This window comes from Aegilops tauschii, chromosome 5 (assembly GCF_002575655.3).
Source record: "Aegilops tauschii subsp. strangulata cultivar AL8/78 chromosome 5, Aet v6.0, whole genome shotgun sequence".
NCBI lineage: Eukaryota > Viridiplantae > Streptophyta > Magnoliopsida > Poales > Poaceae > Aegilops > Aegilops tauschii.
The window spans coordinates 491511332-491526639 of NC_053039.3; the positions used below are offsets into that span (position 1 = coordinate 491511332).

Genomic DNA, 15308 nt, shown 5'->3' on the forward strand with positions numbered 1-15308 from the left:
GTCGCTGCTCCGTACGTGTGTTGAACGCGGAGGTGCCATCCGTTCGGCGCTCGGTCATCGGTGATTTGGATCACGACAAGTACGACTCCATCAACCCCGTTCACTTGAGCGCTTCCGCTCGCGATCTACAAGGGTATGTAGATGCACTCCTTCCTTCTCGTTGCTGGTAAACTCCATAGATGAATCTTGGTGATGCGTAGAAAATTTTAAAATTCTGCTACGATCCCCATCAGACGACCAGGTGAAGGAGGCAAAGATGGTAGGATACTGCCAAATGGAGACAGTGCAAGCCAGCCGTGCAACAAGTTGCGGGAAGTCTGAGGAAGGTCAACGACCATTTGGAAGCAGTGCCGTGCCCTGACCCAATGGTCTTGAAGCGGAAAGAAGAGAGCTTGGAAAGCTAGCCCGCATTGTCGTACCGAAATGGTTGCCTCGTCATATGTGCATGCCTTGGGTGGCAGCTAGTCAGTATGGACTATGGGACTGAGCATTCATTTTTCATGTTAAAACTCAATCAGCCAACAAATTGGTGATATCTTGAAACAACTCGTCCCAAGAGTGGTGGGTTTGTATTATATTTTTGAAAGTTGTGGTTTTATTCTATGTTTGCCCCCCAAAAGTGTTAGTTTTGAGTAATTTGCTCTAGGTTGTTATTTCCAAGATGGCGATAGCGCAAGTTAGTTGTGAAACAAGCGGGGGTAAATCCATGGGAGGTTTGTGTCGAGACCGAGGAAGGAGTTGGCCATGTGTCGTGGTCTAATACTCTTGGAATGACGGCGGAAGGAAGAGGGTGGGGGGGGGGGGGGGGGGGGGGGGGGAGCTAGCTAGCGTACTTGTACCTAATGGGTTGACGTGCATGGCACCTAGTTAGCATCGAACGTGTTACCGAGCCGTCGGTTTTCATGTTAAACCTCAATAATCGACAATCGGTGATGTTTTGAAACAACTCATCCCAAAAGCGATGGTTTTCCTAGAATTTTGCCCCAAATGTGGTAGTTTTTAGTGATTTGCTGCACATTGTTATATTAATTGTGAAATATACTTCAGCACAATTTTTTTGTTAAATATACTTTATAATGTATAATCATTTTTGGGTGAAGTAACATGTTTGCAAAGAAATCTATGGTGAAAATACCATCTTGAAAATGATGCCGATTTCCCAAAAAGACCTTTATTTTGGACCGGAGAACGTATCGGCTCCTTGTCACCCTTTCCTATTGTCGGTAAAATTTTGCATCGGCAATAGTATTGTAGCATGGAAACTTTCTGGATTCTCCCATAGACAAAGTCACCAGGAGGGTCGGTATAGAATAATAACTGAGGCTCGGATGACGGGCCTTGATAGAAAGTTGAGTGTGTAGTTTTTGCCGGTTTTCCTCAATTAACGGTGCTCTGTTTTTTTTGGGCCTGGTTTCCCTTATAAGCCAGAGACCAACTATGTTTTTCTTGGTGCAATTCCTCCCCACCCTCTGACATATGCTATGATTCCTTCACTGTAGAGGCATTGGCTATCAGATTTGGCTTGAATCTTGCCAGAATCGTCGGTTGTAGTAAGAACGTGATCAACTCGGATAGCGTGGAGGTCGTGGAAGCATTGGTAGAAGGCAATTCTTCTTTGGTGGCAAGTGTTATTATTGATGATTGCTATTTCATCTCGTTAGGATTTAGTCATGTAATTTATGATCACTGTAATAGAGAGTAATAAAGCAGCTCATGAACTTGCTAGGATAGTTAAAATTTCTCCTCCTTCTCTCTGGATGGATTCGGCACCGGCTGAGGTGCTCCCATTACTTGTAAACGATGCCACTTTTTTGCTAAGTGAATAAAGGAGTAGTAGTTTGTCAAAAAAAGGTTCTGCCAAAAATAAATAAATAACTGGCGACATTTATCTGCATAAAAGTGTAAGGCCATGAAAGTGTACCACTGTACATATGAATAAGGTAGGATTTGAACCGTGTAGATCTTGACCGCATTCGAAATACCATGGTGTATAGTAGTATATACGTTTACTTGTCAGCTTGCACATGACGACCAGGAACAGCAACTGTACCTCCATAATGGCCTTCAAAGTACCAGTACCTTCGGCCTATACACCCTGCCCTCTAAAAAGTTCACGTACGCCTACACACCACACCACACTCCTCTCTCTCTTTAAGCGGCATTCCCAAGGGCGACCAAATCATAAACCACTCATGACCTAATCACCACATCTTTTCCCTCCCCTCATCACTGCTCCCCAGCCTAGCCCGCCCCAGGCTCCAAGCCCCTCCTTTTCCCCTCCCTTGTCACTCATCCGCACTCCTTTTCACCGCTGCCATTTTTGCTCAAATCCACCACCCCCACCTCTCCTCTCGACCCAGGCCCTCTCTTTCTCAGTGACTGTTCCACTGTCCCGCCTTTTGCCATCTCTCTCTCCCCTCGCCTCCTTTTCCCTCTTCTTTCCTCTTCTTCTTCCTCGATCGCCTCTGCTGGAAATTAACTCCTCCTCGATCCATGGCCGTGGCCCTCTTATAGTCCAAGAAGCTGTCACACGATCACTTGGGATCTAGGAGTAGGAAGTAGTGGCGTGCCTGGCCCTGCGGCATCCCGTTTGATCATTGAGCTGTAGTCTGGTTCGACATTGCAATGTTGCAAAGGAACCTGCCGAGTCTCTCCCTCCGGATAAGCCCGCCGGCCGGCTCGTCGACGGCATCCTCAGGCCCGCCCGCAGCGGTGGGGAAGCCACTGCGGTCGACGGAACCAGCCGCGGGGACTGACGCGGAGGGAAGCGGCGAGGTAGGGTTCTTTGCAAACCCTAGCCCCGGCGCCGATCCCCCGGGCCTGAGCCTGGGGCTCGGGGCGCCGACGATGCGCGCCGACGCAGGCCGCTCGCAGGCGCCGCAGGGATGCGCGTTCAAGCGCGCGGCCGCCGGCAGGGCTTCGCAGCCCGGCGGCTCGAAGAGGAGCGTCCGGGCGCCGCGGATGCGGTGGACCACCGCGCTACACGCGCGGTTCATGCACGCCGTCCAGCTCCTCGGCGGCCACGAGAGTAAGCTCAGCCCCCTCACTCACGTGCGCATAGATATAGCTAGACTATATCCATTCCTTTTGCCTAAGTTGACCAAGGCGTTAAGCCATGTCCGCTCAATTCCGGCGAGCTCGCCGTTGACCCCAGCGCTCTGTCTTGTCCCCGGCAGGAGCGACGCCGAAGTCGGTGCTGGAGCTGATGAACGTCAAGGATCTGACGCTGGCGCACGTCAAGAGCCACCTGCAGGTACGTACGTGCGTGCGCGCAAGAGAGAAAAAATGTTAAAAAAAGATGGGGAATAGGAGAGAAGCTACCGCGCCAATCCATGCATGCAACAGGGCAAGAAAACACGGCGAATCTTGTGTGCATGATGGCCTCCTTTTGTTTTTCCTTTCACCACTTGTACATGTGTGGGTGTTCTTACTATTGGTAAACTACAAATGTACTTTGTCCCCGGTCGAGTACTACGTGACAAACAAGCAGCATCTAGCTAGCCAGCTAGCTCTACATATCCACTGCTTAATTAATTTCACCATCTTCATTTTGCATATGTAATTAAACACAAAATAGCACCTGATTGGTTAAATCAATCTGCAGATGTATAGGACGGTGAAGGGCACAGACAGATCGTCGCACGTCGCCACAGGTACACACACATGCAGCTGTAATCTTCCCCCGCATTCGTCCTCGCCATTGCCAAGTACAAGGCAGATAGAGACACGGCCGACGCGGCTGCCCTGTTAATTCCATGCCGTGGAATGAATGACCGGTGATCGCAGGCGAGCAGCAGATGGTGGTGGTGGACGCAGGAGGAAGAGGATGCGGTGGCGGTGGCGGTGGTGGAGTGGTGGCGATGCTGCCTGCTTGTGATGTCGACATGGCTGGCTTCTGCGGCGCGCCTGCGGCAGCCGCGGCATCTGCGCCGCCTGCCGCGACGACTAGTTCCGCTGCGCATTTCCTCTGTGCGTCAGCAACAGGAGCGGCAGCAGCTGCAGCGGCTTCACTGGTGGCACTGGTACCGTCGCCTCCTCCTCCACCCATCCCCCCGAGGTATGTCTGGATGTCCACAAACATCACTTATTAATCTGTTCCGTCTGCTTTTAATCCGTGGGCTTTACACTCCGTTTCTAAATGCTAATTTTCTCCTCCTTCTTCTAAAGTTCGTTTCCAATGCAAATTTATGTACCTCTGGGCGTTTCTTAGAACCTGTTTCTTTGCAAGTAAATGATTAAGCTTAATGATTCCAAATTAACATTGATCCATGCGTTTGCCTTCCTTTTTCTTTTGCATTTTCAGAAAATGTTGAATACACTCATTTTATAAAATTGGCCATTTGTTCGTTTGTTTTCCATTCACTGAATTAATGGTTATGCCATTTCAGCGGTGCATCACAATTTATCTACTCTCAGATCGGCGGGCTAGTTTTTTTTTTTGGATGACTGACCTATGTACTTACAATGGGAAAAGGACAACATGCGCATGAAATCTGCTTACATGTCTGAGTATTTTCTGCACAAATTATGGCAGCCATAAAAACACTAATTTTATCTGTTAATTATTTGTAGAAACGACTGAAGAGTTCACCAAGTGTATTAGCAATAGACCTGATAAAATATGAGTAGAACTAATGACCTTATTTCCGTACGACATGTTAGCCAGTTGGAGTAGTGTAAGCTTGCTGGCGTCTGGATGCATCTTTAACATCACAACAAAATGTATTGAGTTCAGTTCAAAAAAGTTTGAGTTCAGATAACAGGCATATCCTGCTGTCAATTTATAACATGCATATCTTGTACTACCTATTATTTAAAATTTTATTATTATTTTTTGCAAGAAATTTAAAATTATAGTATGGCTATGACATAAGGATAACGGCGTGTGCTATGCAATATTTAATTAGTATGGGCTATCATGCATGAATCTACTTAGAATATTGTTTTGGGTGAACCTAAGACACAAGAAGGATATGGTGGTTACACTTTTCTTATATTAAGACAAATTGCTACTCCCTCCGGTCTTAAAAAGGCCGGCATTTTTGAATTTGGTATGTAAAGTCTCCGAAGTGTAAATTTGACAATGAATCTCTACTGCAGTATAATATTAAATTCCAACAATAAATTTATTATAAAATTAATTTTGAAGATTAAAATATACATATAATTTCCATCGATCAAATCTAATCAGTTTGGAAAACATGGTTGTTCAAAGTTTTTTCTTGAATACCCAACTTATGCACAAATGTCATGATTAAATTATTTTTTGGAAAATATTGATAAAGAAACTTTATATTTTTTTATACTAACTACTACCTCCATCCCCAAATAGATGGCATATAAATTCAGTCAAGAAGTTAATGCTTTCTAAGTTTGACCAAGTACATATGCGAAAATATTAAGATAAATAATATCAATCTATCCACCATTAGATATATTTTCATAATCTATTCAATATTGCAGGTGTTGATATTTTCTTCTAGATATTTGGTCATACTCAGAAAGGATTGATTTTTTGACTAGATTTATGCGCCATATATTTGGGGACAGGGGGAGTATGTATTAAGCGTCATGATTTTCTGAACTGAAGGAGTATTATCCATTTTTTCTGAAAGAGAAAAGGACATATTTTTCTCTGTAAACTTGGTCAAATTTTGCTAAGTTTGACTAAAGAAAAAAACTATATGCACTACATTATGAAATGGAGAAGTACTATTTAGCTGATGGGCCAGCTATAGACTGAAACACATCATTAATCAGGGTTGGTCTCTGGTTTGCCGTCTGCTATATATATCATTAAAACTTGGTACTGTATTATGCCAACCTTAGACCAATCTTGAAACTGATTGCAACCTAATTCAGCAATTTCCTATAGCTAATTGCCACAGACAACACACTCACAGACCAGAAGCACTTACCTAATGTCTGCAGTAAACCAATAATGATGATTCTTTGAAGAAAATAGCCGCCCATGTTGAACTCCCCCGCTACCTCCGTCCTGTACAACCCCAGATCTTTCCACTCTCGGTCCCCTAGCTTCCTGATAAAATCCAGAGCAGCAGTGGCGAGCGCGCGATGAACTGAGCGTGAGCGGCGACAACAGTGACTCTTTCCTTTTCCTTTGTTTGTTGTGAAGCGGCGACAACCAGCGTTCTCGCTGTAGCCGCCGTGTCCCCTGCCGATCGGCCCCTTCCCGTTGTCCTCTCATGCAGCCCATGCACGGAGCACGCTTCCCCTTGTCCTCGCCCACTCCACTCGTAGTAATCCTAATAATAATGCTCTGCCGGGTGCCGGCCCTGACGATGATCCACCCCTCAAATCTCTCACCCCTCTCCTCCATCGATCGACAGCTTCTCTGGTCTTCGACGCCATCATGATTAACCGATCTGCGCCTGTGTGTGTCTCGATCGGTGCATGCATGCATGCGTAGATATGGAACGGGAGGTGGTGCCGCTCGCGAACAAGGGCGCTGGGGCTCCTGTGTTTTTGGACGGTTTGCTGGTGCATGCATGCATATGGTCGTGGATCGGTTGAAGTCAGCTCGCGGTTTCCAGCTTGTCCGTGTCTTGTTAGCTTGGTATGTACGTGGCGTAGGGACAAGGATGTGTTCCCGTGTACGGGCAACGCCCCAACGCCATCACTGTGCGTTGATCACAGATTGAACAGTCGTCGGGCAAAGCTACAAACGAGACATGGGCGGGTGTTCGTGTGTGTCTGCAATGATTTAGACTTGCATATATTACAGGCATGGGTTAGGAACTCACTACCCCGAACCTACGCCCTACTGCTCCAAATAGAAGTAAGTAAAAATTTACGGCTTCACCGCTTCAGACATATCGGTGGTTTTCACTTCCAGTGAGCTGTTGATAAGATGCACTGAATTTCGATAATTCAGTGGACGCTGAAATATTTACCTTTCGGTCAAAATATATCGGTAATTTCACTAGTACACATGAATTTAAAAAGTAGTGTATTTTTTAAATCGATTTTTTGGTTAAATTTAAGTGAATGTTTTGGCCCTTTGGCCGAAATACAAACCAAAATCACCACTAAATACAATGAATTTTAATGATTTTTGTTGTTGCTGAAATATTTCTGAAACTGAAAGGGAAAACCATCACGTAAGTAGGTCCACATAGATGCCAACTAATTAACCTTCTGTTCCCTGTTATTTATGCGGGCTGTACCCGCGGCTCCTGCAGTACTGGTATCTCCTGCATTTCTGATTCCATTTACTCGTACATACGTCCTGCATTCAATGACAAGGGCGCCCTTAATTTCTTGACTACAGGAGAGCTGACCTCGCAGCAGTGGCGCTCGAGAAAGGCGTCGCCATTGTTGATCCATTGCACCGGTGTCAGAAGCTTGATTACTCAGCAGCGTTCCAAGATACTCCTCAGGTACGTACGCACGCAAGCATCTATGTGTGAGATCACAGGCATAAATGAAAAGGGCGCAGTACGGCGTACGTACGTAACCCCTATTGATTCCACCAGGCCACAAATATGTGTGACATCGATCGCTTCTGTTGAACCTCTTTTGGACTTCTGAGCACTAACTATTTACGTGGGCCATAACACTGATGTGCAAATGTACTGTGATCCACTGTTCCTCTACGGAAATTACCATCCATCTTCTTCTTTTCTTGAGGGGAAAATTATCGTTCATGGTGTCCAACACTTTATGTTTTCAAGAATGCCAAGTCTTCTTGGCTTATAGTAGTATATCAGTAAATCAGATTGCTTCATGCATGTAAGTATATTTGATGACATTTGCATTGTTTCATGGTGAATAGGAAGCTAAAGAGGAGGCGGCCGGTCACCTGCCGATGGGGGTACATGGGAGCGTGGAGGGGGCGATCTCTGGGAACTACTGTTCAAGCCCTGCGAGCTCGTCTCCATCTCTTGCAAGCTTCGAGCTGCTGGCGGACGACACCTTCGCGCCCAACCTGGAGATATCGCTTGGGAGGCACGACTGGGGCATGGAGCACCCCGAAGAACTCAGCCTGAAATACCTGTGAAAAAAGATCTTCTTCTTCTTTCTTTCTTTCTTTCCTTTTGGGTTAATTTCACTCTGCTAACCATTGATCAATTAATGGCTGTGACGACTGGATTTCAGTATGTTCAGCGAGAGAGTGAGCTTGATGTTTGGCTTGAGACGGTGAAAACCTGTAGTCTAGTGGGTTGGCCGGCTTGTTTGTGGGTTCGTACTAGTACGTGGTTTCGTCTTCTGGCTGCATACGTGGGTGTGGGCTTGTGGTGCATCTGTGAAACATGATCGAGAAAAAAGAGGGGGAAGTTTTGAGAAACCTGACGGACTGAATAGGGGATCGAGAGGTCACTCCCAGGACGGGTCCGCCATGGAGAAGCCGTATACACTCAAAGGATGGTGGCGGAGGCGTGGCCTAAGAGCATATCCAACAGTAGCCCTATTTTTGGGCAGAAAAAAGCGCTTGGAGTACATCTTGGGCACAAAAAGGTGCTTTATAGGGCACGCCAAAATGAGTGTCTCCAATAGCTACCCTAAAATAGGGCACCAAAAACATTGAAACTCCTTTTTCTAAAATGGATATGCAAACTACTTTGGGAAGTTCACCTCGTGTCGCGGCGGGCCGAGCCTTCAAATGGCGACGTCGTAGGTGCGCGTCACTATGACTGCCATCTTGAAGGCGCCCAGACAGCAAGGCCAACCGTCGCACTGAAATTCAACGCCAAAGCGACCGAATGGCCGTGGCCTAACGCCGCAGTAGCAAGCATGGCTCTTCACATGTTTAGCCTCCATCCAATGGTGCGACGCGATGGCAGATAGATATCGGTGGTGCGACGCGATGGCAGATAGATATCGGTGGTGCGGCGCGACAGCGGAAGCGGCGACAGTGGCGATGGTTGTGCGGCCAATCGGAGGAGGGGCGGCAGATTCGGGTGGTGGGGTGGTGCGGCTGAGATTCGGTCGGATTCAGTGGGGCGACGACGACGCGGGAGAGATATCGGTTGTGGGTGGCGGATCCGGGTGGTGGGGTGGTGCGGCTGAGATTTGGTCGGATTCAGTGGGGGCGACGACGACGCAAGAGATATTGGTTGTGGTCGGCGGAACCGTGCCATTTTTTTTGGGCTGATCAGGGTTCCATTTTTTTTTCAAACTTTTGCAATTAGGGCACCTGTTGGATGCTATTTTTTGGGTCCAAAAGCTCTAAAAACGGTTAGACCGTATAGGGTTTCTGTTGGAGATGCTTTAAAATGATCGTTCGAGCGCGGGACACAGCCGATATGTGATCTCCATGGTAGGCTTCACGAAAGTCGCGGAGCCTCGGTTCAATCAAATTGACGCGGGGGTCTTTGGCGAATGACATCGTGAATCGTGTCTGCTTTGGTGATTTTCTTTGGGCTAGCTGCAATTTGCTGGGTTGTTTGAAAGTTGCGCAATAGACATGTCTGCAATCTGAAGATGAACGAATGGCGCTAGAACAAGGGTGGATTTGGCTGCTCACGGAGATGGGTGTGGAAAGGGAAGGGACATACTCGATTCGAGGCCGGTAGGGCTCGAGAAAATGAAGAGGACGGCACAAATGATGAAATAGCTAGGACAAAAACTGATGCTTAGAAAAATGCTGATGAAAATTATTTTTGGGATGACCAAGAAACTTACTTGCGTGGAGTTTGATGTTCGGGTGCTGCATTCCACACATGTAATTCGGGATTGCTATGTCTCAGTCGAGTGAGACTTTGTTATGCCTCAGTCGATGCTATATTTTTTTGGTCTTGCATGAAGATTCGTACAAAAAATTTCTTATCAGTTTTTTTTTCTTTTTATTAACTATATCACTTGACTGGGACTTGTTGACTGAGACCTAGGCACATCCCATATAATTTATACTATGCTATGTTGTGTTCGCTTTGTATTGTTAGCTTAGATGTGACGACTGTCCGTGAGAAATTGTTCACAAGGCCTTTTGTTTTCTTTCGCGTTTCACCGTGATACTTTTATACTATGTTTTTGAACCAAAATTATTTTTTCAAATTGCATTTTTTGAGGGATAAGCTAAGCTTTAGAGCATTTCTAGCCGTTGGCCCCCAGGAGGCGCTAAAAATCGCCGCCCGGGGGCGTACCGGCACTAACCGCGAGCTGGGGGCGTGATGCTCCCCAGTCGCCGTGCCCATGTTTTTTTTGAAAAACAAAATCCGGCACAAACAAGGCGCAAATTCAACCAAACTTCGGCGAGTTCATACATATATAAAAATATTTTACAAAAGAAGAAAAAAAACACTACTAGACCAGCCGTCGCCCTCGCCGTTCCTCGCCGCCCGCCGCCCTTGAAGCTCTACATGCCGAGGAGCCTGTAGAACTGCGTGTAGTCGCCGCCGCCGCCGCCGCCGTCGTCGTCGCCTCCTTCGCGGCCGCCGTCCCTGCTGCTCCCCTCCCCAGGGACGCGCGGCGGGTTGGACGGTCCGGGGGCATCCTCGTCCTCGTCGCTGTCGAGGATCACCACGCCGTTGTCGTCCTCGCGCCCACGCTGGCGGGCGGCTATCTCCTGCAGGGCTCGGCGCTGCCGGACCATCTCTTCGCGGAGGTAGTCGTCCCGCACCCACTTTAGGGCGGCCTCGTCGGAGAAGCCACGCCGGACTATGGCCTCGTACTCCGCGGGGAGGCCGGGCTCCACCTTCGTCCTGACGAGCCGGGCAGAGGTGGGGGAGGACTCGGCGATGCGGACGCCGGAGCTGCGGGTGCGCTGGCTGATCGGCGTGTCCTGGGGCTCCGGCTTGATGGGGAGGAGGGAGGGAGAGCCGGACGAGCGGCCGGACGAGGAGGAGGACGCCGGGTCCATGCGTCTCGGCGTCCACGAGCTCCCCCGCCGGCGGGAGAAGGAGGGGGGAGCGGGGTACTCCAGCCTGGGCGTGTTACCGCCCTCGATGTACTCGAGGACGGCCTCCAGCGTGCGGCCGCGCACGCCCCACCATCGGCGGCGGCCGTTGGAGTTGAGCCTTCTGGAGGGCACGACGCCGTTGGTGGCCTCAAGCTGCTCGGCGTGGCGGTGACCGAAGTACTGCTCCCACAGCGGGCTGTCGGGGATGTACCTCGGCCCTTCCCTCGCCGCCTGTGATACGTCTCCAACATATCTATAATTTTTGATTGCTCCATGCTATTATATATTCTGTTTTGGATGTTTAATGGGCTTATTTATACACTTTTATATTATTTTTGGGACTAACCTATTAACTGGAGGCCCAGCCCAAAATGCTGTTTTCTTGCCTATTTTAGTGTTTCGTAGAAAAGGAATATCAAATGGAGTCCAAACGGAATGAAACCTTCGGGAGAGTTATTTTAAGAACGGAAGCAATCCAGGAGACTTGGAGTAGACGTCAGGGAACCTTCGAGGAAGCCACGAGGCAGGGAGGCGCGCCCTACCCCCTGGGCGCGCCCCCGCCCTCGTGGGCGCCTCGTGGCTCCCCTGACCGACTTCTTTCGCCTATATATATCCATATACCCTAAAAACATCCAGGAGAAGAATAGACCGGGAGTTCCGCCACCGCAAGCCTCTGTAGCCACCAAAAACCAATCGGGACCTTGTTCCGGCACCCTGCTGGAGGGGGGAACCCTCACCGGTGGCCATCTTCATCATCCCGACGCTCTCCATGACGAGGAGGGAGTAGTTCACCCTCGGGGCTGACGGTATGTACCAGTAGCTATGTGTTTGATCTCTCTCTCTCGTGTTCTTGAGGTGGCACGATCTTGATGTATCGCGAGCTTTGCTATTATAGTTGGATCTTATGATGTTTCTCCCCTCTACTCTCTTGTAATGGATTGAGTTTTCCCTTTGAAGTTATCTTATTGGATTGAGTCTTTAAGGATTTGAGAACACTTGATGTATGTCTTGCATGTGCTTATCTGTGGTGACAATGGGATATTGATGTCTACTACGCAACCTTCTTCTTGTAGACGTTGTTGGGCCTCCAAGTGCAGAGGTTTGTAGGACAGTAGCAAATTTCCGTCAAGTGGATGACCTAAGGTTTATCAATCCGTGGGAGGCGTAGGATGAAGATGGTCTCTCTCAAACAACCCTGCAACCAAATAACAAAGAGTCTCTTGTGTCCCCAACACACCCAATACAATGGTAAATTGTATAGGTGCACTAGTTCGGCGAAGAGATGGTGATACAAGTGCAATATGGATGGTAGATATAGGTTTTTGTAATCTGAAAATATAAAAACAGAAAGATAACTAATGATAAAAGTGAGCGTAAACGGTATTGCAATGCTAGGAAACAAGGCCTAGGGTTCATACTTTCACTAGTGCAAGTTCTCTCAACAATAATAACATAATTGGATCATATAACTATCCCTCAACATGCAACAAAGAGTCACTCCAAAGTCACTAATAGAGGAGAACGAACGAAGAGATTATTGTAGGGTACGAAACACCTCAAGGTTATTCTTTCAGATCAATCCATTGGGCTATTCCTATAAGTGTCACAAACAGCCCTAGAGTTCGTAGTAAAATAACACCTTAAGACACACATCAACCAAAACCCTAATGTCACCTAGATACTCCAATGTCACCTCAAGTATCCGTGGGTATGATTACACGATAAGCATCACACAATCTCAGATTCATCTATTCAAACCAACACAAAGAACTTCAAAGAGTGCCCCAAAGTTTCTACCGGAGATTCAAGACGTAAACGTGTGCCAACCCCTATGCATAGGTTCATGGGCGGAACCCGCAAGTTGATCACCAAAACATACATCAAGTGAATCAATAGAATAACCCATTGTCACCACGGTTATCCCACGCAAGACATACATCAAGTATTCTCAAATCATTAAAGACTCAATCCAATAAGATAACTTCAAAGGGAAAACTCAATCCATTACAAGAGAGTAGAGGGGGAGAAACATCATAAGATCCAACTATAATAGCAAAGCTTGCGATACATCAAGATCGTGCCAAATCAAGAACACGAGAGAGAGAGAGAGAGATCAAACACATAGCTACTAGTACATACCCTCAGCCCCGAGGGTGAACTACTCCCTCCTCGTCATGGAGAGCACCGGGATGATGAAGATGGCCACCGGTGAGGGTTCCCCCTCCGGCAGGGTGCCGGAACAAGGTCCCGATTGGTTTTTGGTGGCTACAGAGGCTTGCGGCGGTGGAACTCCCGATCGATTCTGTTCTCCGATCATTTTAGGGTATATGGATATATATAGGCGGAAGAAATACGTCAGGGGAGCCACGAGGGGCCCACGAGGGTGGAGGGCGCGCCCAGGGGGGTGGGCGCGCCCCCTGCCTCGTGCCTTCCTCGTTGATTCCCTGACGTGCACTCCAAGTCTCCCGTATTGCTTTATTTTCAAAAATAACTTTTCCGAAGGTTTCATTCCGTTTGGACTCCGTTTGATATTCCTTTTTTGCGAAACACTGAAACAAGGGAAAAAACAGAAACTGGCACTGGGCTCTGGGTCAATAGGTTAGTCCCAAAAGTAATATAAAAGTGCATAGTAAAGCCCATAAAACATCCAAGATGGATAATATGATAGCATGGAACAATAAAAAATTATAGATACGTTGGAGACGTATCAGATATCACGTGATCTACTTGATGTATGTTTTGGTGATCAACTTGCGGGTTCCGTGACCTCGTGAACTTATGCATAGGGGTTGGCACACGTTTTCGTCTTGACTCTCCGGTAGAAACTTTGGGGCACTCTTTGAAGTACTTTGTGTTGGTTTGAATAGACGAATCTGAGATTGTGTGATGCATATCGTATAATCATACCCGTGGATACTTGAGGTGACATTGGAGTATCTAGGTGACATTAGGGTTTTGGTTGATTTGTGTCTTAAGGTGTTATTCTAGTACGAACTCTATGATAGATCGAACGGAAAGAATAGCTTCGTGTTATTTTACTACGGACTCTTGAATAGATCGACCAGAAAGGATAACTTTGAGGTGGTTTCGTACCCTACAATAATCTCTTCGTTTGTTCTCCACTATTAGTGACTTTGGAGTGACTCTTTATTGCATGTTGAGGGATAGTTATATGATCCAATTATGTTATTATTGTTGAGAGAATTTGCACTAGTGAAAGTATGAACCCTAGGCCTTGTTTCAACACATTGCAATACTGTTTACGCTCACTTTTATTACTTTTTACCTTGCTGTTTTTATATTTTCATATTACAAAAACCTATATCTACTATCCATATTGCACTTGTATCACCATCTCTTCGCCGAACTAGTGCACCTATACAATTTACCATTGTATTGGGTGTGTTGGGGACACAAGAGACACTTTGTTATTTGGTTGCAAGGTTGTTTGAGAGAGACCATCTTCATCCTACGCCTCCCATGGATTGATAAACCTTAGGTCATCCACTTGAGGGAAATTTTCTACTGTCCTACAAACCTTTGCACTTGGAGGCCCAACAACGTCTACAAGAAGAAGGTTGTGTAGTAGACATCAAGATTTTTTCTGGCGCCATTGCCGGGGAGGTTAGTGCTTGAAGTTATATCTTTAGATCTTGCAATCGAATCTTTTTGTTTCTTGTTTTATCACTAGTTTAGTCTATAAAAGAAAACTACAAAAAATGGAATTAAGGTTGCCTCATATGCTTCATCTTTTTAATGTCTTTCGTGAAAACGATGGGAAGGAAAATTGTGCTCAAGTACTAGAAGAAGAATGCATTAGAATGTTTGGCACTAAATATTTGAATGATGAGCATGATTGCAATGTTGTTAGTATGAATTCTTTGAATATCCATGATGCTAATGATATGCAAAGCCACAAGCTTGGGGATGCTATGTTTGATGAAGATGATATTTTTAGTCTCCCAAGTTTTGATATGCAAATTTATTATGATGATAGCATGCCTCCTATTTATGATGATTATATTGATGAAAGTGGGTTTGGAAGAGTGTCAACTTTAGGAAGTAATGATCCCACTATTTTGGAGGATGTTGTATCTTATTGTGATAATTATGAAAGTGGATTTGGAGAGGTCACGACTTTATTTAGTGATGAATCCACTATTTCGGAAGAGGTTCCAATTGATTATGAGAACAAAGTTGCTATCTATGATGATTATTGTTGTGACTTGTATGCTATTAATAATAATGATAACCATGAAACTTGTTATCATGATTTTAGTTTTCAATTGGATTATGCCTCACATGATAGTTATTTTGTTGAGTTTGCTCCCACTATTATTCATGAGGAGAAATTTGCTTATGTGGAGAGTAATAAAATTTCTATGCTTGTAGATCATGAAAAGAATGCTTTATGTGATAGTTATATTGTTGAATTCATTCATGATGC

General features: G+C 46.4%; 1 protein-coding gene across 1 annotated transcript; it reads left to right on the top strand.

Moving 5' to 3' along the window:
• The first annotated feature begins 2183 nt into the window (after nucleotides 1-2183).
• On the top strand, nucleotides 2184-8167 carry LOC109779471 (uncharacterized). Its single transcript, XM_020338096.4, has 6 exons — nucleotides 2184-3028; nucleotides 3177-3253; nucleotides 3605-3653; nucleotides 3787-4057; nucleotides 7292-7400; nucleotides 7796-8167. Exons 1-6 carry the CDS (start codon nucleotides 2626-2628, stop codon nucleotides 8018-8020), a joined length of 1134 nt encoding a protein of 377 aa, XP_020193685.1. The 5' UTR covers nucleotides 2184-2625; the 3' UTR covers nucleotides 8021-8167.
• Nucleotides 8168-15308: the final 7141 nt, after the last annotated feature.